Source organism: Strongylocentrotus purpuratus, unplaced genomic scaffold (genome assembly GCF_000002235.5).
Source record: "Strongylocentrotus purpuratus isolate Spur 01 unplaced genomic scaffold, Spur_5.0 spur5_contig_774, whole genome shotgun sequence".
NCBI classification, from domain to species: Eukaryota; Metazoa; Echinodermata; class Echinoidea; order Camarodonta; family Strongylocentrotidae; genus Strongylocentrotus; species Strongylocentrotus purpuratus.
The window spans coordinates 1-22500 of NW_022145474.1; the positions used below are offsets into that span (position 1 = coordinate 1).

General features: G+C 36.8%; 4 protein-coding genes across 4 annotated transcripts in view; 2 read left to right on the plus strand and 2 right to left on the minus strand.

The window, feature by feature from the left end:
• The first annotated feature begins 393 nt into the window (after positions 1-393).
• LOC115919809 (G-protein coupled receptor moody-like) lies at positions 394-2872 on the plus strand. The gene is made up of 2 exons (XM_030974093.1): positions 394-1182; positions 2837-2872. Exons 1-2 carry the CDS (start codon positions 394-396, stop codon positions 2870-2872), a joined length of 825 nt encoding a protein of 274 aa, XP_030829953.1.
• A 2050-nt stretch (positions 2873-4922) lies between these two features.
• Positions 4923-6909, minus strand: LOC105444719 (protein DPCD-like). The gene is made up of 3 exons (XM_011679344.2): positions 6830-6909; positions 5620-5700; positions 4923-5080 (listed from the first exon to the last, which is right to left on the minus strand). The coding sequence occupies exons 1-3, from the start codon at positions 6894-6896 to the stop codon at positions 4938-4940; spliced, it is 291 nt and encodes a 96-aa protein (XP_011677646.1). The 5' UTR covers positions 6897-6909; the 3' UTR covers positions 4923-4937.
• Positions 6910-15981: 9072 nt separating this feature from the next.
• Positions 15982-18770, plus strand: LOC115919827 (ATP-dependent RNA helicase DBP8-like). Its single transcript, XM_030974252.1, has 2 exons — positions 15982-16601; positions 17744-18770. The coding sequence occupies exons 1-2, from the start codon at positions 15993-15995 to the stop codon at positions 17867-17869; spliced, it is 735 nt and encodes a 244-aa protein (XP_030830112.1). The 5' UTR covers positions 15982-15992; the 3' UTR covers positions 17870-18770.
• A 49-nt stretch (positions 18771-18819) lies between these two features.
• The window catches only part of LOC115919849, a 5620-nt gene continuing 1939 nt past the window's right edge, over positions 18820-22500 (minus strand). The window contains exons 7-10 of the mRNA XM_030974322.1: positions 21996-22100; positions 21108-21363; positions 20401-20524; positions 18820-19695 (exon numbers count right to left, since the gene is read on the minus strand). Coding sequence (XP_030830182.1) covers positions 19399-19695; positions 20401-20524; positions 21108-21363; positions 21996-22100 — 782 coding nt within the window. The 3' untranslated portion in view covers positions 18820-19398. The remainder of the gene's footprint in view (positions 19696-20400; positions 20525-21107; positions 21364-21995; positions 22101-22500) is intronic.

The window sequence follows — 22500 nt, forward strand, 5'->3', positions numbered from 1 at the left end:
CCTAAATTTAAGACAGCTCCCTTCCAGACTTAAGCCAATTATTTGGAGGCCTTGATTGGCAGGCATATGGTTTTCTTACGCAGTATCATAACCTGCGCACAATTATATTAGCGCGCATTTATTGCAACGCATTAATTGCGCATCGCTTTTGATTGACCGTGTGATGTCACAATGCTTATCAGTACCAAATATTTTACTAAAATTTTGTCTAAGGTAAGTAGAAGTCTAAAATGCAATTTGAATAGAGATAAGTAAATTTCTTAGCTGAGCCATTTACTTAGTAAATTTCTTACTTATTCCAAGTATTGAATTGAATACCGGCCCAGGTCTTTAATGACGTGAGATATGTTTTTTGTACATTACAGTAAAATAACCACCAACATCAGAATCAAGATGGACACCCAAACTGTAAACCTGGAAGGTACTACATCTATGGAACCACCTGAAGGCACATCCTTTGTTTATGATACTAGGAGCCAATTAGCTGTAATCGTTGGTTCTTTACTCATTATCATAGGAATACTTGGTTCCTTTGGAAACCTGATGGTCATTCTGGCCGTCTCCCTCTGCCGAAATCTGCAAAACAAAACCCATGTGTTTGTGGTGAGCCTCAGCGTCGCTGATTTTATCACGGCACTGACCCTTCCATTTCAAGGTTTCTCAGTGCTCTCTGAGACTGGATGGCCTTTTGGCAATGGGTTGTGCAAACTGTTTGGAGCCTTGCTTATTTTTACGTTAGCAGTCAACTTCTTTACTTTGGCTGCAATAGCGGTTGACCGTTACATCCACATCACGAAGAGTATCAGACTGCAACAGAAGATCTACACTCGCAGTAGCATTGCTATCATGGTAGCATTCCTGTGGCTTTTTCCCTTCCTGGGGATGGTTGTACCACAGCTAATTCCTGCAACAGGTGGTATAAAGTATAGTCCTGACACGAGGACCTGTGGTTGGGACTTTGGGCATCCCATGCATGGAGTGTTTCGAAACATAACCTCAGCATGCGCCATGTTTTGCACCGCCCTGATCATCTTCTGCTATGTTGCCATCATGCTCTATGTCCGGAGGCATATCAGAGAGACAAGGGACATACTGAGGGTATCTTCTGGCAATATCAACAACCTAGTGGCATCACCTACTGGATCAAGTAAGATGCAGATTGACATCACCAAGAACATGGCGGTTGTTATAGTGGCCTTCTTCCTTTGTTTTCTCCCTTATTCATGCAGTACCTACTTATATAAACCAGAAATATGTGCTTCTTTGTTCTTCTTTGTGCTTCTCACTCTTTCTACTTGTCTGAACCCTATGATATATGCTGTCAAGCATCCTACATTTAAAAAAGTTTTCAAGTGCATGGTCTACTTCAGGTTCCATGATATTCCTCGGCCATCAGCATGGCTCAAGAATATTCTCTGTGAAAGAAATGTGGCTTCATCTAGGGCTTAATTTGTCAATCTTTTGCAAATCTTTCGGTACTTGGCACAGTTTTTGCACATAAGTATACTGTATCACTGACAAAAAATGTGGAAGGCACAGTTGGTAATAATTGATAGTCACACACAAGACCTCGTAGGAAACCACTTTTAACCTTCCCCATATCTGGGATATCGTAGCTTTGACACTAATATGGTAAGCTTAGATTGAAAATCTCAAGTTAAACTTGACATAAAGGTAAAGTGTTGAGAAAGTTGAGGAAATTGACCCGTAAGATTAAATTTTCAAAAGCATCGTCAAGTTTGCAATCAGAATGTATGTGAGCGCACACTCACAGTCATGCAGCCAAAATGGTCAAGCATGATGTCAATGCCTATCGTGAGAAGCAAAACTTCTATTCAATTCAGTGGAAATTAAAAGATGTTTCTAAAATCGTACCATGTTAAAAGTATTGCAGCAATTTCAATCAATGGTATTTCGATAGAGTCTAAAATTCAGTCTTGGGTAACACTGGCAGGGGGGTGGGGGGGGGGGGTGGGGGTGACACAACTGGCCTGTGCCCACATTTTTTTTCTTTTTATCTCTCTTTTGCTTGGTCAGAAAAAACAATTATAGTAATAAAAAAAAACACAACAACACTTAAAATCCCTGATGCCATTTCTTTGGTTCAGACTATTCTGACACAAACCAAACTATAAGTTTCATCTTTCCATTACCAAACACCATTTGTTGCTGATACCGCCAAACTGTATTTTGTATAAATTTCCAAGTGATATGTAACAAAACTATTTTTAAAGAAATATTTTGCTGTCTAAATTTCAATTTCATGTCATCTTACAGCTGGCAAATGTGCATACCTTTCCCCATTTAAATATAAGTATTATTGTGTATGATACATACATCTCAAAGGATGAGCCTAATTCAAACTGTGCCCACATTTTTTTTCTTTTTATCTCTCTTTTGCTTGGTCAGAAAAAACAATTATAGTACTAAAAAAAAACACAACAACACTTAAAATCCCTGATGCCATTTCTTTGGTTCAGACTATTCTGACACAAACCAAACTATAAGTTTCATCTTTCCATTACCAAACACCATTTGTTGCTGATACCGCCAAACTGTATTTTGTATAAATTTCCAAGTGATATGTAACAAAACTATTTTTAATGAAATATTTTGCTGTTTAAATTTCAATTTCATGTCATCTTACAGCTGGCAAATGTGCATACCTTTCCCCATTTAAATATAAGTATTATTGTGTATGATACATACATCTCAAAGGATGAGGGAGATTAAATCTAAGCTGAACAGTAAATCATTATTGGCATAGACCGGTTTACCATCATATTCAAATTGTATGCATACTTTTGAAACAAAGGTTATTCTTGAAAACCTGAAGGCTTGCCCTAGACTTGCCCCACACAGCAACAAATAATGTATGCAGACTGGATTCCAAGTATTGTAGTTCATTCATTAATAACAGGTTAATGGAATACCTTGTCACTAGGTCCCCAGGAAAGAAACATCCATAAATTTGAATATGTTAGTAATCCGGTCTTTTCTGGTGTGTCCGGAAATAAAAATGGGAAAAACAATCAAACACATATAAAGCACTTGAAATGGTAATATAAATGCTATCTATAATTATATTGCAATCGTTATATAAATGATGTTCCGTTTCTAATGTTATAATTATTTTTTTAGAATGTTTTTATGTTTGTGATGATGTACATTTGCTATTATCGTAATGTGTAATTTTTCTTGTATTATGTACATGTACAATGTCTGTAAAGCCAGTGAATTTTTTTTCTTCCTGAATGGACAATAAACGTCAATTCAATTTAAATTGTAATCGCGTGCATTAAAGGGACTTGGTAACATTGTTCAGGTGAGAGATAGTGGTGCTAATGTAGTGTCTTCAATGCTAGATGTACAATTAAAGATAATCTGAAAATTTGAGTGAAAACGGACCATTATTCATGGTACAAATTGGGAAAAACTGATCTGATTGATTCCTTAATTCTCCCAACTATATTGTTACAATTCCATTACATTTTAGGTGAATGTAAACCGTCACAAAGCAATAAAATGGCTCTACATTCCATTCCAGACATTTAAGTGTTGACAGATTTTTTATAGCCTGTTTTATGTCTTTTTTTCATGGAAAAACGGTTGGGAAAATTCAAAAATGGTTGGGAGAATTTACTGTTAATCACTGTTAAGAGGGTGCCTCACATCGACGCCTTCAAAGAAAACCATAGATATCTTCGTGGTTTGAGAATTTTTTCAGGATTTTTTGCATGTCAGAGGGTTAGTACAGTAGAAGGAATATAGTAAGTAACATTTTATACAAAAATTAAGCAATTTTTTTCATCAACCTTCAACAATGTTACCGCATCACTTTAAGGACGGCCAAATTAAAGGATGTAGCCAGAAATGAACGTAATCTTTATTCAGTATTCGTATTGTAAAAGACTGTTTTGATTACCTTTATTTTCACTTTCTATATTATTGTTTCCTCATAATTGACAATCATAATTCTTACATGTAAGTTATATTTTCAGTAGAAAGAGAAACTCTGAAAGAAGCTTTTGTCACAAAGAGGCAAGCCACTTGGCTAATATATATAAGGCTGATTCCTCTGTAGACATCTGCATATGTACTTTTTGTTTTAGCTCTCTCTCTCTCTCTCTCTCTCTCTGTCTCTCTATCTCTCTCTTTGATAGTATGTACTTTAAAATAAAATCAGTGTAAACCAGAAAAAATGAGTCACTGAACTTTTGGGAGTTGTTATGGACAGCTATTCTCAGAGGAAGAAACTTTTGCAACTTGCAAAAATTCCTTTGCTGCATTAATCACATATAGTCAAACCTGCTTTAGCAACCACCTGTATCAACCTGAGTCAATACGGAAACTACTAAACTGGAAGAACAATAATGACAATCATGATGCTACTACTACTACTTATAACAATAAAAGCAATGCTATGAGTATTTGTATGATTAGTTCATTCAAAAATGTTATTTTGAATTTACTCTGTAACAAATCCTGTAGAGATGAACATAGTGTTATCACAAAGACATGTAAACAAACATATTGCATGATAAAGAACACTTTGATTAGTTGGGAAAACTATAACATGCAGTTAAGGGTCTATCGACCTTAACATTTAGTAGGCAAGCCTTTGTCCACTCCTTTGGGCTTTCTCAAGCCAAGTGATTATTCCCAGTTTCTTGCTGTCTGCTGCCTCACCATCACTGGAGTACAGATATGTGACAACTGACAACAACATTGGATGGAATGATGCCCATGTTATTGACTTTGAAACACATTTCTGGTCAAGAAAGGTGAATGAATCCATCTGGATGAAAATGATTAGGCCTAGTCCTTCACTGAAAAGGGACTCTGGCTATTCATGTCACCTACCTTCGCTCCAGTGATCTTGAGGCAGCAGACAGCAAGAAACCATAAATATTGCATTAAAGAAAAAACATAAGAAATTATGTATCTTGACTTACATTAGAGCTGCTTTCCATGAGCAAATCTGCCTCTCCACCCGCAGCTGGACGTCTGAACTGCTCTCCAATTTCAAACTCCCATTTCACCTCTCTTCCAAGTACATTCTTACTCTTCCACTTACGCACTGCACATAAAAGACAAAACAGAAAGCTTACAATACATAGACATTCAAAACAAATATCTCTCCATAAGATAATGCTTTTAAGAAGCACAGCTCCAGTTTTGTAGGAACCGAATCACCTCTCCAACCTGTTAAATTTAATATCTTTTAGAACAAATTATGCATCCTTGCTATTTGGATCCTCACAATAACCAGTCAAAACATATATACATGTAGCTTGTGGTGACCACATGATTACATGTAAAATTGTAAATTGTGCTGTGTTGAACTAAATGCATGGAATACACATTTACAGTGATTGTTCTTGTTAATTTTGAATAAATAAATGAACTTACGAAACCCCCAAAATAACCATCTTAAATATTTAAACAAAATAATAGCATAAAGTATTTTTTTATATAGGAAACCACTACAAGCCATGTAGGATGCTGTACCCTTGACCTAGACCTTGTTCCAAACTGAAAATCAAAGCAACCTTTCATCTCTTACCTACCGGTAGTAAGTCATTGGTTTTGACGTCACCTTTCATCTCTTAGTCTTACCTAGTAAGTCATTGGTTTTGACGTCATACTCCTCCACAAGCTCTCTACCATCCAGGAGGATAAAATGAAGCTTTCTTCTTCCTGTGAATGATGACAAAAATAAATAGTATTGTAACTTAGTGCTGTGCTTTGGTGGTAAATTTACTACCCTTTTAGACGTAATATATTTCGGATAGTTTACCAAACTTTACAGTTGAAACAGAGAAACTAATGAATTCCAAAACTTTTGACACGATTGTAAGCAATTAAAATGGCAAAGCCAAAGAACATCATGCGATGGACGATAAGAATAATGAATATCACATTCTTTTCCCCTTTATTTTAATGTGCATGAATTTGGACACCCTATCACTTTATGACAGTATGATCAATATATTAAAAAAGTAAAAGTAGATCTAGACCCTAGGTCTAAACAAAGCAAGGGGCGAAAGGCCAAAATTAAATTGTTATTGAAACCGTCTTTGAAAATTTATGAATCTAAGTTTGACAAAACTTCCAAAACAAAGCATGGAATGAAGCATGTTGTTGTTGTTGGTAAATGTTTTATGGCGTTCATTCAGTATCGAATATATACACCATAAATATCTTCAATTTTATAAGAAAATCAGTTAGATCTAGATCTATAGACCTAGAATCTAGTCTTCATAAGAAAACTGAGAATAAAGATTTGTAATGAAATAATTAATTAATAAGTAACGCAATTTATCCAGAGTCTCTGGATGGTTTGCAACTTCATGTTTCTGCTTTTTTAAAGTTTAATCTGGTCAGCCCAGTTTCGATTGCATGGAAACTAGCTTTGCCCGATTTGAAATAGGCTTCTCGGCTACTCGGCGTGCGTGTGCATTGATCTTTTTATTTTGTAACGCACGGTGCCTAGATCTATACACTCAGAAACACAGAAACATGAAGCATGGAATGAAGCATTAATTAATCTGATTGCAAACGTGGGCACAGCTTGATTTTGTAATGTGGTGTATTTTAAAACACTCGAGATTTCTTCTTCAGCACAACCGCTCAAGCACACCGGGAAACTTGGGTGGGCATCGAGTCTAGTCCAGCCTAGTCCCATATGCTGCATGTTTTGTGAGTGAATAAAGCTCGGCCGACTACTCATTCTGCCCACATTTTGTCATCAGTTCAGTATTATAAAGATAAATTCCCACACATGTACATTCTATGCATACTTTTAATTGTAGGTAAAATACATTACCGTCCTGAATTAATGCTGTTTTACGTGATTGTCTAAGTGTCTCCAACCACGCCATTGAAGAGGCCATCCTAGACCTAGACCGAAAGCTTCAGTCTCTATACCGTCGGTTGTTCCACTGAGACTACGTCTGGCTCCACTTACCTCCGGTTATAGAGACAGAACGATCGCCTATGCCAGCCTGTGTTGAACTTATTCCGCTAGATTCTAGCCGTTAGGCCCCTCCCACAAACATCACAAACTTGGGGAGAAATAGGCCTAGATACATCATTTATCTCCAATTGCAGTAATTTTCTAGGCAATTGTCAGTCCCTAAAAGTTCCCTTTTTACCCCCCTTCCCCACGACATAGAAAAAAATAAAAAATAATAGGACTTACCGAGCTTTTGGCTGCTTCTTGATGACCCACGTCAAGCATTCTGACAGACAGAAAACAAAATGGCGGCTAATGAATATTCAAATATACGATGATGGGGATGGTTGACCTCGCCTCGGCTAGCTCCTCCGCGCGGCACGTCGAGGATAGCGCGCGCAAGTGAAGCAGACAACACGAGAACTCAAACGTGAGTAGTAGCAGACGACAAAAATGGACTCCGCACGCGCAGCCCGTGAAGTTTTCGGCAGCAGCTTTGTCCTCCGCGACGAGCAGAGAAATGCCCTTGACGCCCTACTCCGCGGAAAGGACACCTGGGTACAGTTGCCGACAGGCTACGGGAAATCTGTGATTTTTACACTTTTCCCAATATTAAAGTCCAAGGTGACACCTTTATTTTTTTTTCTCTTTACCTCTTCAGAGGGGCTTTATTGTTCCATTTCAAAATGCATATATATTATTTACAAAACAAGTAGTCATGAATTACATACAAGATCAAAATAATATAGGATTTCCCGGCCAAATTTGCGAGTTTGTCATTCAAATTAATTTGTCTTGCGTTCAAATTCGACGGTTTTAGTGCAGTCAGGTATATCTCGGGTTTATATTCTTTTTTCCAGTTTTCAAATCTATGGAATTTTCGTTAGAATCTACGTATGTTTCATTCAAATTAATGAACAATGTGCTTTTTCGCTATTTGGTCATTCGATTTGGCGCAACACGATTTCCTGACAACGCGGTGTTACTTCTAGCATTCGAATTCATTTGTAGCAATCAAATTAGCACTTTGTGCACTTAAATGATGGTCAATATACATTTCTCGTTTATTACACACTTTTTATAGCTCATTATTTTTCTTTCAAGATTGTTTTTTTCATGTGTATTTCGTCATATTTCATTTTCTTGCATTTATACACTTATACTTATTAGATTTATCTGATATTCATCAGCATTTAAGTTTGATTGTTAAGAAGAAAAAACGACTTGCATCTACGGACCTGATGGTCTCAGTATATTTGTAAATGTTCATGTAAGGAAGTTGTTTGTCTTATGTTTCATCATAAATTTATCATAATTTCATTATAATTTCATTATGGAAGAAGGGTACAAATATTGTGACTGGGGTAGAGACTAGAGTCAACAATTTGAACATGATTCATTATTTAGCCATGTCTTTAGCCATCGATCTGCTGGCGGGCAAGTAAACTATGAAACTCTTCAAGAAAAACAGAGGGATGTGCTGGGTATAAGAGACGATGTGAATTACTTTTGTAAAATTCCGAGTCTGTAGTAAAAAGGGGCGATTTTTGCCGGGTATATGAACATGTCCGTGCAGAAATGCCATATCCCTTGATTTCGCCCCTTCTTTACTTTACGTCTGACTACACCCATCTGCATTGTCCTGAAAATAAATAAATGGAATAACAGCTTAGACCCAAATGGCAAATCATGCATTTAATTGCATTATTTAAAAACTGTAAAAGTTTGCTGCAATTCTTCCCCCTAACATTCCTAACTTGAATAAAAAATATTACGAATACGAATGACAGGTGTTAATTTGAATGATAAAAATTACACTTCGACAAATGAATATTAATTTGAATGCTAGTTGAGCAGTTTCTAAATTGAATGACAAATCTATGGGTGTCGATCTGTAACTGATACCTATTCATCAGGGGGGGGGGATGATCTATTCATTCATCCCCCCTGATGAATAGGTATTACGTAAGGATCGACACCCATTGAAACCCTTCGACCAAAATCCTAAATTAAATACAAAAACTGGAAAATTGAATGATAATTGGCATGACAAAACCGATCTGCGCTAAATCAAATGCAAAGTAAATTAATTCGAATGACTAACACGCGAATTTGGCCGGGAAATCCTATATCTTAAAAATGGTCATTTTAACATTTCTAATACTTTCTTAACTTCTTCAATATCGAAGTACTTTATATTTTCTTTTTATTTCAAAAAACATTTAAATGATGAAATAAAATTATTTATTAACCTCTTTGGATTGGTTGGGGCTTCTCCAAAGTTTCGCTTTACGTAGTCTTTGTATATAACCTGTTGAGCATAATCTATCCAAAAATTAAGTAAAGTAAATTTTCTGTTATCTATTTTATATCCAATCAATAAAATTTTCATATCAATTTCAATTTCTATTTTTAAAATGAAATATATAATTCTTGAGATAATTTTCCAGAAAACTCTTAATTTCTTGCAACGAAATATAAAATGTTCAATAGTTTCTTTTTCACGACCGTGTTTCGCATTTGTTAGACTGTACGATTTTCCATATAAAGAGATTGTCTTTTGATGGCAGTATTCTATGAATTAATTTAAAATTATATTGTTTGATCTTGTTGTCTCTTATGTTATTAAATTTGAACTGAAATACATCTTTCCAAACAAATGTTTCTGGTAGGCCTAGAATATTTTGCCAAAAATGGAAACCAATTTTCTCTTTTTTCTTTTCTAGCATTAAATTATAATAACTTTTCTCTGTAGTAAATTCAACGTTTATAACATCTAAAGTTGTCTCAATGTACTAGGCGCGGATCCAGGGGGGGGGGCGAGCAGGCCTTGCCCTCCCCCCCCCCCCCGCAAAAAAAAAGAGAGAAGAAAGGAAAAGAAGGGAAAGAGGAGAGAAAGGGAAAGAGAGAAGAAGAAGAAGAAGAAAGAAAAGGGGGGAGAAGGAGATCGGGGGGGGGGGGGGCCGAAAAGGCCTTGCCTCCCAGGCTGTTGCCCCCCCCCCCAATCAAAAAAAATAAAAGAGAAGGAAGGGAAGGGAAAGAAAAAAGGAAAAGGGGAGATACTGGCGAACTGATAGGGGGTAGGGGGCTTGGGGAAAATCAAATTTAAACGTGGTTTATTTCTAATTCCATAACGGTGAATTACAAATAATGCTGAAATGACATAATTTCCGAGATTTTTCCTCACTTTTTAGTAAATTATACGTTTTTATGTGACAAATTCCTAAATTTACAGCCAGGCAAGATATGTGATTCTTGAGATCCCTACATGTCAGGGCCCGAGGAACGTCGGGGATCGAGAGCCTCGAGCCCCCCACCCCCACTTTTTTGAAAAGGTATATTAAAGAAAAATAAAAAAAGAAAGAGAGCAAGAAAGAAAAAATAGTTAACTGCCAATGTCAACAAAATAATGAGGCATAAAAATATGCTCATCTGATTGTGATTAAATACCTAAAGCCCCCAAGCTTCCGGGGGGGGGGGGCTCTACTGGCCCCTGGATTCCACCTAGGGCCCTTTAGATTCTCATCTGACGGTAATTTAATGTCTAAAACCCCTGAGCCTCCGGGGGCTCCACCGCCTCGACCCCACCAGGGGCCCTATAAGGCGGGCCCCTGAATGCTTATCTGACCGTAATTTATTGCCTTTAACCCCTGAGCTTCTGGGGTCGGACAAGTTATCGAAATGTGTTTATCTGACCGCAGGCGCGTAGCCAGGGGGGGGGGGGGGGCTGTGGGGGCGGTCCCCGAAAATCGCCGTCAAAATAAAAAAAAGAGAGGAGAGAAAAGAAAGAGGACGTAGGAATAAAAAGGAGCAGACAAAGAACATCTTTGAAATTCAGACAAGGATTAAGAGTAGAGAACGGTACAACGCATCGTCTTCTTTCTCTAATGATTTAATAAAACGTCAAAGCTTCCGCGCTTCGCGCAGGAGGGGAGGGGAGGGGGAACTGAATTCAGACAAGGATTAAGAGTCGAGAACGGTACAGCGAATCGTCTTCTTTCTCTCACAATCTTATGAAACGTCAAAAATTCCGCGCTTTGCGCAATAGGGGAAAAACTGAATTCAGACGAGAATTATTTTCGAGAACGGTACAACGAATCGTCTTCTTTCTCTAATAATTTTAATAAAACTTAAAAGCTTCAGCGCTTCGCGCGGGAGGGGGAGCCTGAATTCAGACGAGAATTTAGAGACGAGAACTGTACGACGAATCGTATTTTTTCTCTAATGGTTTAATGAATCGTAAAAGCTTCCGCGCTTTGCGCGGGAGGGGGGGGGGAACCTGAATTCAGACGAGGATTTAGAGTCGAGAACTGTACGACGAATCGTCTTTTTTCTCTAATGGTTTAATGAATCGTAAAAGCTTCCGCGCTTTGCGCGGGCGGGGAAAAACTGAATTTAGACGAGGATTATTTTCGAAAACGGTATAACGAAACGTCTTCTTTCTCTAATAATTCAATGAAACGTCAAGAGGGAGGTGGGAACTCACCCCTCCCTGCACCCACCCCCTCCCCGCATTACGTCACTGCTGGTCACCATTACGTACCAATATTTGGCTCGCATAATTTCAAATTTGGGCCTCCCCCCCTAAGAAATCCTGGATCCGCGCCTGCAATGTACATTGTTTCATTGAGACTTGAGGCTTTGTTTAAACGTAAATTTTGTGACCAATATTTATGGGAATGCTTTTTTTCAATTTTGACATTTTAAATAAAAACAACAGATTCTTTACATCAAAATGGTTATTGAAGGTGACACCTTTATAGTTCCACTGTATCAAATATAAGGCGTTTAAAACATGTCACTTTCAGTTGTGTCCATACCCTTAGATGAGTAACAGCAACAAAACACCCATTTTGTCAAACTGTATGTAGACTTATAGGCCTATAGATCTTCTGTCGCTGTAGTTTATAAACTGTTTTTTTTGTTGTAATGATGTAGGCCTATAGCTTATCATTCCATTTTTTGGGTTGTCAAGGTGCCCGGAAGGTGCTCATATGAGTATGATTAATTCAATCATGTCAAAAACAACAACAAACATAGGGAGTATAATGAAGGGCCTCGGATCGTTTTTGAAACCGGTGCGTGAAATTTGTGCAAGTTATAGCCAGCAAGATAAAGATACTCTATTACTTTTATTGTTTTGTACACTATGTAATCATGTAATTAAAATAAATTTAATAATGTGTAAATTGTATTGCATTAAGATCACACCCTCAAAAGGGTCATTTGTGAAATGCTAGAATGCAACTAATAATGCAATCATTCTCTCCTTTTCCCTTTTCCGTCCTGTGAAATAACTATCCCGACTACAGACTGAGAAAGAACCCAAGACCGCTTTGGTGGTTTCACCCCTTAAGGCTCTAATGAGAAACCAGAGAGGAAAATTGCAAGAGTTAGGAATTCGCGTCATCTCAATCACAGAAGATGAAGCTGAGGTTAATCTTGCAGGTAAATTTGCCCTTAAAGGTACTATGTCCCATTTGCAGGCCCCCAAAATGAATAGGTTAAATTACAACGGCATTTGAAAGATAATACTAATTTAGAACTTCCCTACAAAAAGGGGGGCTTGTAAGTGTCTTTAAGTGGAAAAATAACGACTCTTAGGTGTCAAATCGACTTACGAGCTATAGAGCCAGTAAGTACTAGTCTGATTTTTCAGACCATTGTACTGAATGGTCGTACTGACATTTTATGCTGCGCAAAGTTTCAATAAGTTTAATTTTGGCCATTACAAGAATTAGTGGGTTATTGATGTAGACAAATGCTCATGTACCCTTTACAGCTCATTTTATGTATGTTATTACCAAAGATGAAAAAGGCAGTCAGTCACTCAATAGTGTCTGACAGTGCAGTCTAGCAAGTAAACGGGTTTCCTTGCATAATTTGAATATTAGGACACTGCTAACGTTTAAAGCCCAAGTCCACTCCAAAAATAACTTACTTTCAATAGAACCAGAAAAATCAGACAAACCAATCAAAAAAGTTTGAGCAAAATCGGATAACTAATAAGAAAGTTATGAATTTTTAATGACATGAAAAACTTTGAAAATCACTACACAAATTGCCAATCCACTCGTGAGTCTGTGACGTATGGTCCTCACTATTCACTAATTATTTTCTTTATATTTATTATATATATTTCCTATTTCCCCCTAAGAATCTTATTTCTTCACACCAGCATCCAAGTTAGATTGATAATAATATGTTTTTGTGTGGATGCACTAATATAGAGTAATTTGGTTTCCAGTTAAATCACCAAAAATTTGATTTTTGATGAACTATTTGTATAAAAATCAATAATTATGAAATATAATATTCAGAAAAATAGTATCAATTCTTCAAAATTTATAAAAGATTTGGGGAAATGTCATGCACGCAATATGATACAAATCATATAACCTGGGCAAAGGCATGGGGAAATCAAGTTTTGGGGGATAAAAAGGGAAATTAATGGGATTAAACTATATAAAGCAATTGATAAGTAGTGAGGATATGACGTCACAAACTGAAAACCAAATTGGCAATTTGTGTAGTGATTTCCATTGTTTTTTTAGTTTTACATACTTTTTCAAAAGTTTATAACTTTCGTATTAGTTATCCGATTTTGCTCAAACTTTTTTTGATTGGTTTGTCTGATGTTTTTCGGTTCTATTAAAGGCAAGTTATTTTTGGAGTGGACTTGGGCTGACATACATGACATATTCATAATTCCTGCAAAGTTTTACAGAATTTGATGTTGGCTGCAAAATTGATATAGTATCTTTAAGTGGTGTATCTATAGGGGCAGGAAATGAGAAGCAAACTAACTATGATAAAAGGAGATAAAAGGAAAGGGAGAAAGGAAAACGAGAGACTATATGACCCCTTTCCGCAACTTCCCTCAGTAGATATAAGCTCTCCCCCCCCCCCCCACCACTGTTGCCATTTCCCCCCTCTATTTCTCCAATATTGCATATTGCATTCTGTAAATTATTTTGGAAGGTTGACCTGTATTGATTATCAAAATAAATGCACCTCTTTATACAAGAATATACTTTCCCGTTATTTACTTTTTATTAATTTTTCATTGATAATTCACAAACTTTATAACACATATAGAGATATAAATGTATGAGAACATTCTCCATTCAGTAAACTCCATTACCATGATTACTCAGAATGCCAATGACGTTTAAAAACGAAATCAATAGTTTTCCAGACGTTTTTCAACACTTAATTTTTGGGAGTAGGCCTAACTTATTGATAAGAAACCATAATATACACACTTCAGGCCCCTGTTGCATTACAGTGGCGGATCCAGAGGGGCGGGGGCTCCCGCCCCCCCCCCCCTGACGCTCAGGGGGGGGGGGGGGGTGCAAATTTTTAAATTTTCGAGGAACCCTCCCCCCCCCAAAAAAAATGTGCTCACCCCCCCCCCCCCCCCCCCCCCCCCCCCACTGAGCGACTTTTCGAAAGACTTTAAGAAATCTTGGATCTGCACCTGGTATTAAACTTACAATTGATGGCAATTTTACCATCGATGGTAAATTGAACCTTTATTCTGATTAGCTGTTTAGTACTATTAACATGGTAGTTTCCATTGAGGGTAATTTTTATGCATCAGGCCCAGATGGATGAATCTTTTCATTTACTTTTCAACAGAACTGCTAACCAATCACTATGAAGTCATTTTGGCCTCACCAGAAGCAATTACCTCAAAGAAAGTCCAGATGATGCTGAAAGAACAGCTGCAAAGAAAGATATGCCTGATATGTTTTGATGAGGGTCACTGCATATCCCAGTGGTAATTACATGAATAAAAAAACATAATTATAACATCAGTGACAATAAAAGTTCCTAAAATGTATATTTAGGTCTGTACAATTGTGAACAGAATATGATTACAGGTTATGCACATGAATTTTGGTATATCGACCTGCATAGAAATATAAGTACTGGTTGTAGTATAAAGTTGAAGTGATTTAATGAATTCATAACTTCTAGCGAGCTGGTCCCATCAAATCTCAGAGTTGCACAATTTTAAAAACTGTTTTACAAATTTGTGAATCAATATAGTATCAAAGTAAAACATTAAAGTCTGTTTCTACTGACTGTTTCTTCATATTATCAATTTATTACAGGCAAGCAGTCTACGTCTTATTTATTCTATTTACATCGTTTGCATGATATGTATACGACACTTAAAACACACAAAAAACATGAATAGAAAGTAATGTGCGATGATAACTATTATCACTGTCATATCATTGTTCCAGGGGCCTGAACTTTCGACCGTCGTACAGAAGGGCATGCAATGTTGTGGCCATCTTTAATGACATCCCTACCCTAGTCCTAACAGCTACAGCCACCCTCCAAGATTTCTCTGATGTCAAGAACATATTGGCATTATCTCCCGATCATGAGGTGATCTCAAAGTTGCCAGATAGGTGTGTATGCATTAATGGATATTGATCCTATTTCCAAGATGTTACCATTATAGGTGAATAATAAACAGATTCAATGTACGTTAACTTTATCCTTGTTGATTTTGAAAGATAAATGTAAACAAATATACTAAGCTTTGTTGAAGTAATTCAGCTATAAACCTTAATTGCTTGGAAATTGCCCCAATAGGGGGAGGGTCGCTAGAACAGTTCTGATAAGGGGAAATGAAGAAACAAAAGCTAGATTTATGTAATTTACTACCGGTAATTCAATTTTATTTTCTAAAACAAGTAGGCCTCTGTGTTTTGCTCATTCGCTTTGCTCCCCACCCCCCCCCCCCCCCATCTTCAACAACTCCGAGAAACTTCAGTTGATGTTCTATATCTCCGGAAATATATTTGGGGGGATGTGTGGAAACACAATTTGCATGAAGACTTTATCCAAATTTGGATTCCTAATTAGCATCGATATAAGTTTTTTTTCTTTTCATTCTTAATTAATTTTCAGGCCAGATATCTACATTCACATAGAGAGGGTGAAAGAGAAGTTCCAGCAGCACCTGGCCTGGGTGGTCAAGGAGGTCATTGACAATGGTGCTAATGCAAACAAGATGCTCATTTACACGAAGAGTGTAAACACATGTCAAAAGATCTACTGCTGGATTGCAGAGGAGACGAAGGGTGCTTGCTGCGGCTGCCATTATCCTGCAAGACACAGGCTGGTAGAACAATACCATAGTCATACAACAGGGAAGAAGTCAGACAAGATTATCACGGATTTTTGCAGCAGGTCAAGCTGCACCAGAGTCATTGTAACCACGCTTGCCCTGAGTCTGGGTGTGGATGTACCAGATGTTGAAATTGTCGTCAACTGGGGGGTTGAGAGTGCCCTCTCATACTGGCAGGAGGTTGGTAGGTGTGCCAGGAATCTTGACAAAGGACTGGCCATACTCTATGCGTACAAGAGGTCCCTCCATCAAACCAATGATAGCACCATGAAGGAGATGGTAAACGAAGAGAACTGTGCCCGTGACACCATCTTGGGCATTTTCAAGATTCCTGGCACACCTGACCTGGAGAAGAAGGAACGTGTCTGCCACAAGTTGAACTGCACTGAGAAGGCACCATGTACATGCTCTTTGTGCATGTGTTGTTCAAGTTGCTACAAGAGGTGCACATGTGCACATAAATATGTATGTGTACTGGCCAGACTTGCTAAGGTTTGTACACTATATGATATTAATAGACGAAATAGAAAAAGAAAGACTATTTCCAACAATAACACATAACCATTATCTGAAACTGTGCTCTTTCTTATCATTATGCCCTGAATTGCCCATTCTCTGTTCCCCTTTTTATGTAAAAGAGAACTAGAATAAATGATTAAGATAAGAAGGGAAATATTCTTAATATGGCTATCCCCTTGTTCTTATTCAAATTAGATTCAGATTTTGGCATAATGATAGATGACTTTTACACTACCACTGTTTCACTTGTTGTTTATTCCATTAATTTTGCTAATTCAACTCGTTTTATTCTTCTCTCACTAAGGGTCGACATCTTGGCCTTGTACTTGTCCAGATCCAATGTTTGTTCAAACTCGAAGTCTTCGAATCCTGTATGCGATCTCCCAGGGATTTCAACTAAGCACTTGTTTTTGACCAGGAGTTCAGCCAGACTTGCAGTATCAGATTCTCTGACTTGGACAGAACGCTTCTTTAAAACTGTCTTTCTTCCTGTCACCTTAGTATCGAACAATCTATTTAATTGTTTCTTCACCCCAACCACTTGACTGTAGCGTGATATGACACTCTCAGTAAGATTTCCTGCCGCATCTTTTGTTGACTCTTTATAGTCTTTGTTCATGAACTCCATGCCTAGGTCCTTTCCTAGATTCTTCCCCTCACCACCATGTATGTTCACTGTCCTATTCCACTTAAGCTGGTGAGCTATCCTTTCCGACACTCCACCATTAACATCCCAGATAAGACTGTGTGCTTCAATGAGGTATTTCCAGTGGTGTTTGTCATAGAAGTGGGGAAGATCTAGAAGCCAATGTTGGATCATTCGATCACCGTCTCCTTCTCTTATAGCATCGTAGCATACCATTTCACCAAGGCCTAGATGAAGCAAAGCTTTTGAATATTCAAATTTTGAGTCTACACCAATCTTGTGTCTCTTTTGTTTTCCTGTATCCTTCTGGTGTCGTTGGCTACATTCCTTGCTGCAAAACCAGTTTCCTTTGGGAATCTTATATCGCTTCAGTTTTAGGCAGTCAAGATGGAACCATTTCCCCCTTTCACAGCTCTTGTTGTTACACATTACCATTTCCACATCTTCATTTTTTTCTTTGCATATGCAGAAAGGCCCTTCATCCTCCTCAGAATCCTCAGAGTCCTCCTCGTCGTCAGACTCATCTCCAACATGCTCCGCAGCTTCCCCTTCCCACGACGTCTTGTCTCCCTTGGTAGAAGGAATTATCTGGTAAGGATGGAAAGACATTTGCAGTACAAATTGACACGTGTCACTAAAATACGATGACTTGGCCTCAGGATCTTCTGGTACGTCTTTAGGATGGTCACTCGGCTTTGATATGCCCATAAATTCACATGCTGCAGCGACCACATGTGATTCTGTTGCAAACCTCAAGAGGCTTGTAGCATAGTTGAAACACTGGGAGATTTTCGGTGTAACGTTAGTATGCCCGTATCTGGATCTTATGAAGGACATACTCCCACATGATTTTGTACTCTTTGCATCATACAGTAGTTTGTAAGTGTCCTGTAAAAAAGAAATAACAAATGCAAAAATTATTAATATGTTATGGGAAAATATGTGTATAGACATAACATATAACAAAAAGGTAATATTACAGGGATGTAATATATAGGGACAATTAACTCCCGCATTTTGCTCCAATACACAAAATGACTAAAATGTCATATTTAAAAGAATGATTTTTTCTTTTCTTTATGAGGACCTATAACAATATACTATCTATGATAGATTTTGATTACTGCCCCGAGGGAATAGGCACTGATGAAGAACCACAACATAATGATATGTAAGTACACAACAAATGAGAGAGTTGTCCATATCATTTGTCTCAATCGACTGACCAAATTGCCAATTTGAAATTTGCATAGATTTAGTGATCTCACTTTTCAAACATCCGTAACTTCCTTATTCTTAGTCCGATTTCTTTCAAACTTTCACCATTCTTGTTTCTTATTTTTCTGCTTCCACACAAATCATTTTATTACCGAGGTTAGATTAATTGCCCTTAAAATGTGTTTTTTTTGTTGTTGGTGCTTTTGGGAAGTGGGGTATCCCCTCTTTTGACACTTTGGGACAGCTTTATGCCATATACCTACATCCTTCATAATTGGTATCAGTTTAAAGTTCATAAAATGCTTTGATATATAACTGGATACAAAATTACATATTTTCATAAATAAAACTGTTGATTGAATTCCAGTAATGTTTCTTGCTAAAAGAACGCGCGGACACACATTATGTGTGCTTATATGGGTTGATGTAATATTTTGTTCTATTTTTGCACACATCAATATATTCATCATCATAACTCTAGTTAGGAATGGTGTTTATTTCTTATCTTAGTATCAAATTAAGACAATATGGGCACTTATTACAAAAGTAATCCCATAATAAATTCAAGTGGTCTACATTATTAAGTGTGCATTATTTTACACAAAGGGGAAATGTAAAAAAATATATATGTTTGTATATTTTGCTACCATGGCAACATATCATGTGCTCTCCTATGTGTAAATCATATTTACATTATTCTGTAATGTAGGCCTATACTTTCAAAATATATAAAGCTTGCTATACCCTTGTAAAGCGCTTAGAGACATTTGTATTAAGCGCTATATACAAATTAAACATTATTATTATTGTTTACCCTTCCGATTTTACCATTCAGTATTGTCACAAAAAAAAATACACATCAATTTGTCTCATTTTGTCCCATTTAAGTTATGTTAAGTCAAGCAGTTAACCATTTAAAAGCAAAAACAAATGGGAATTAAACTGAAATGGTACCGTTAACATAAGAAGGCGCTTATGCCACTCCTGTATGGCTGGTTGTAAGCCACTTAGTCTATCCCATGGTGTATCCTCGTTGATTCGAGCTCCCATGGCATCACGTACTCTTTCACAGGATAGCTGGTCCCCATACAGAACCACAGGGATTGGTGACTTATCTCCTGGAACGTATCTGTGCAAATAGTCCAACACATCTATCATATCGGAGACTTTGCTCTCATCTTTTTCAAGCACTCCTAACGGTACCTGCAGGTTTAAGATAAATGTCACAAATGTCATAAAGAAGAAAATCCTTCTGAATAAAACATTTTGTAAAAAATGAGATTTGTGTCACTTGTATGGAGCAAATAGGGGAGTTGTCCCTATACTACATCACAGTGACATTACATACTCCGCCAATTTCAAATTTCCTCATGTAAAGTAATTACAAGTTTCATAAATTCATTGTCCGATTTTGCTCAAACTTTCACCTATCTGCTTCTTTGATTTTTCATCTTTCCTTCAGAACAACTTGCAATTAGGGTTGGATTTCCCTTTAAAGAATAAATATACTTTTAAAGAAGACTTTACTTCTCATCAACAGACATTCAGTTAACGAAAGAGTGAATCCATTTGCCTACCAAAAGTCTATTACACATCCTCAATCCACTTAACACTAATCATGTTTTTTTTTCTTCATGGAATACCTATCAACCTTCTGATATTGAAGTTTCCTTTCTTGCATTGCTTGCCACACCATAAGCAACTTATTTCTGTAACATGAATAAGAGTATAAACTTTACTGCTCTCAAATATTTGTTAGCAATAAGTCATAAGATGAAAAAGAACAAGTAATATCAAGTTTAGGTGATATAATTGTGACATAATGTCCATAAATCTTTGAAAATGTTTGAATGGTAATATGTTGAAACCTACAGTAATTGAAGTACATTGATAAGAATGTATATTTACCATGACACTCTTCTTCTTTGTCTCTGCGAGATAAGGATGTGGGATGTGCTCAGTGATGCTCATATCCCGAAAGCAGGGAATGTGGTTGCAGAGTATCCGGGCAATCATCACTTCATATTCATACCTGTGAAGTTATATTCGAAGGTTATTAGCAAGAATCACAACTTAAATTAAGTATCATGTAAGGTTTAGAAGAAAAAAAATAATTTGGAAACATCAACTGAAATAAATTATGTTAGAGATGACATTATGGAAAAGATAGCATTACCACATTTGAAACAGGTAGGACGGTAAAGACTAAGGAGACGTTTAGAATGTCACTTAATTATGTATCTTACATGTATAATGTTAGAATCAGAAATCCTTATCAGAGAAAGCGTTTATGACAATAGAGACTTAGGAGATAATAATTGATGTCACTCAATGATGTGTCTTTCATAAATAAAAAAAGTTATGATCGAAAATCTATATTCTAATAAAGATGTAGGAGATATTTGGAATGTCACTGAATTATGTATCGTACATGGATTATGTTTGTTAGAATAAAAAATCCTTATCAGAGGATTTTCAAGATTAAAGCAATACTTGCATTACCTAAGTGTTTTTTTCTTCTTGTGTGTGATGGTGTGTGTGTCGAGAGAGAGAGAGAGAGAGAGAGATGGGGGGGGGGGGGGGGGGGGAGGAGGCAGCGGGTACACATATTTTACCGTAGCATTTCAGTATCTTTAGTTGAGGGCAGAAAGACATCTTCACAAATACTTGATAGTTGTTCCAAAGATGGAGGCTCATCACTGAGATGGAAACATGGAACACGGTCGATCTCTCCATACGATTGCACCAAGTTGAACTGTCTGTTTGCTTTTCCCTCACTTGAATGAAAACTTGTTCTTGTCCTCTGGTTGACATTGTCAAATGTCAAGGTAAATCCCAATGGTGTTGCTGTGGTGTCATCAGTTTGGCCATCTGCCAGGGATTATGAATTTAAAAAGCCAACACAATCAATCATAGATGCATTCAATCAACAATATTTTTATTAATTTACCTTGCATGTCGGGAGACTTGAATATATATATATATATATATATATATATATATACATGTATATGCAGTTTAAACCTCACAATCTGGCTGTAAATATATGTAGGTCTATTCCTATCTGAATATGCATATTTGGAAATCAGCGGAGTGAAACTTTTTTTTTTCACCAGTATTTGTACTGTCATTATTCACTTATAGCAAAGACACTTTCATCTTGTGTTTTGAAGGATACAGATTGGTTTTTGATAATACAATAATACAGGTAGACAAAATATCCTTTCTTTTTGTTTGTTAGTCCTGTTATTTATATAATCTACTGTTAACATAAATAGTTTTTCTTGTTCATTATCACCAAACTTTTTAAATTACCTTTGATGAATACTCACACATCTTTCATCAGTATAATGTTATTAGTTATTCTAAAATTTCTAATCATGATTTTTGTCTAACATTTCTACATATCAAATATACATTAATCATGCAGATAGGCAAACTGGTAAACTGGAAAAGAAGATCAATAATAACGATTAAAAAAATTAAACATGCCAGCTTCTTACAAAGTATGGTTTCATCAAGGTTAGGGCAGGATCCACCATTATTGTCGGGATTTGGGCTTTGATCCACGGGCCATTGGCTGAGAGGGGTGTCAGGGGCCTCTTCACCTATAATGGATTTACAAAACAATAATTAGACAATTGCTATTGAATGATTGCATTATAGTAACCATTTTTGCTTTTATTCTGACAAGATATTTTTGCATTCATCTCTTATTATATCTTTTTATGTGATTTACGTAAGTAGTCATGTTGTGTTTTTATGTGATTATGTTATGTTATATTATTTGTTTGCTTGCTTTTTTTATGCATTTGGTAAAATAGGGAATTAGCCTTGACAGGTCAATGGCCTTTGTTAATCCCTTGCATCCACTACCCTTCATCCCTCTTCCATACTGCCATGCACATAAATGTTTTTTTTTTAAAGTATATTGTTTATGATATATTGTTTAATCTATACTGATTCTTTTGAATATCTTCTGATGTGTTTTTAAAGAGATGTGAAATC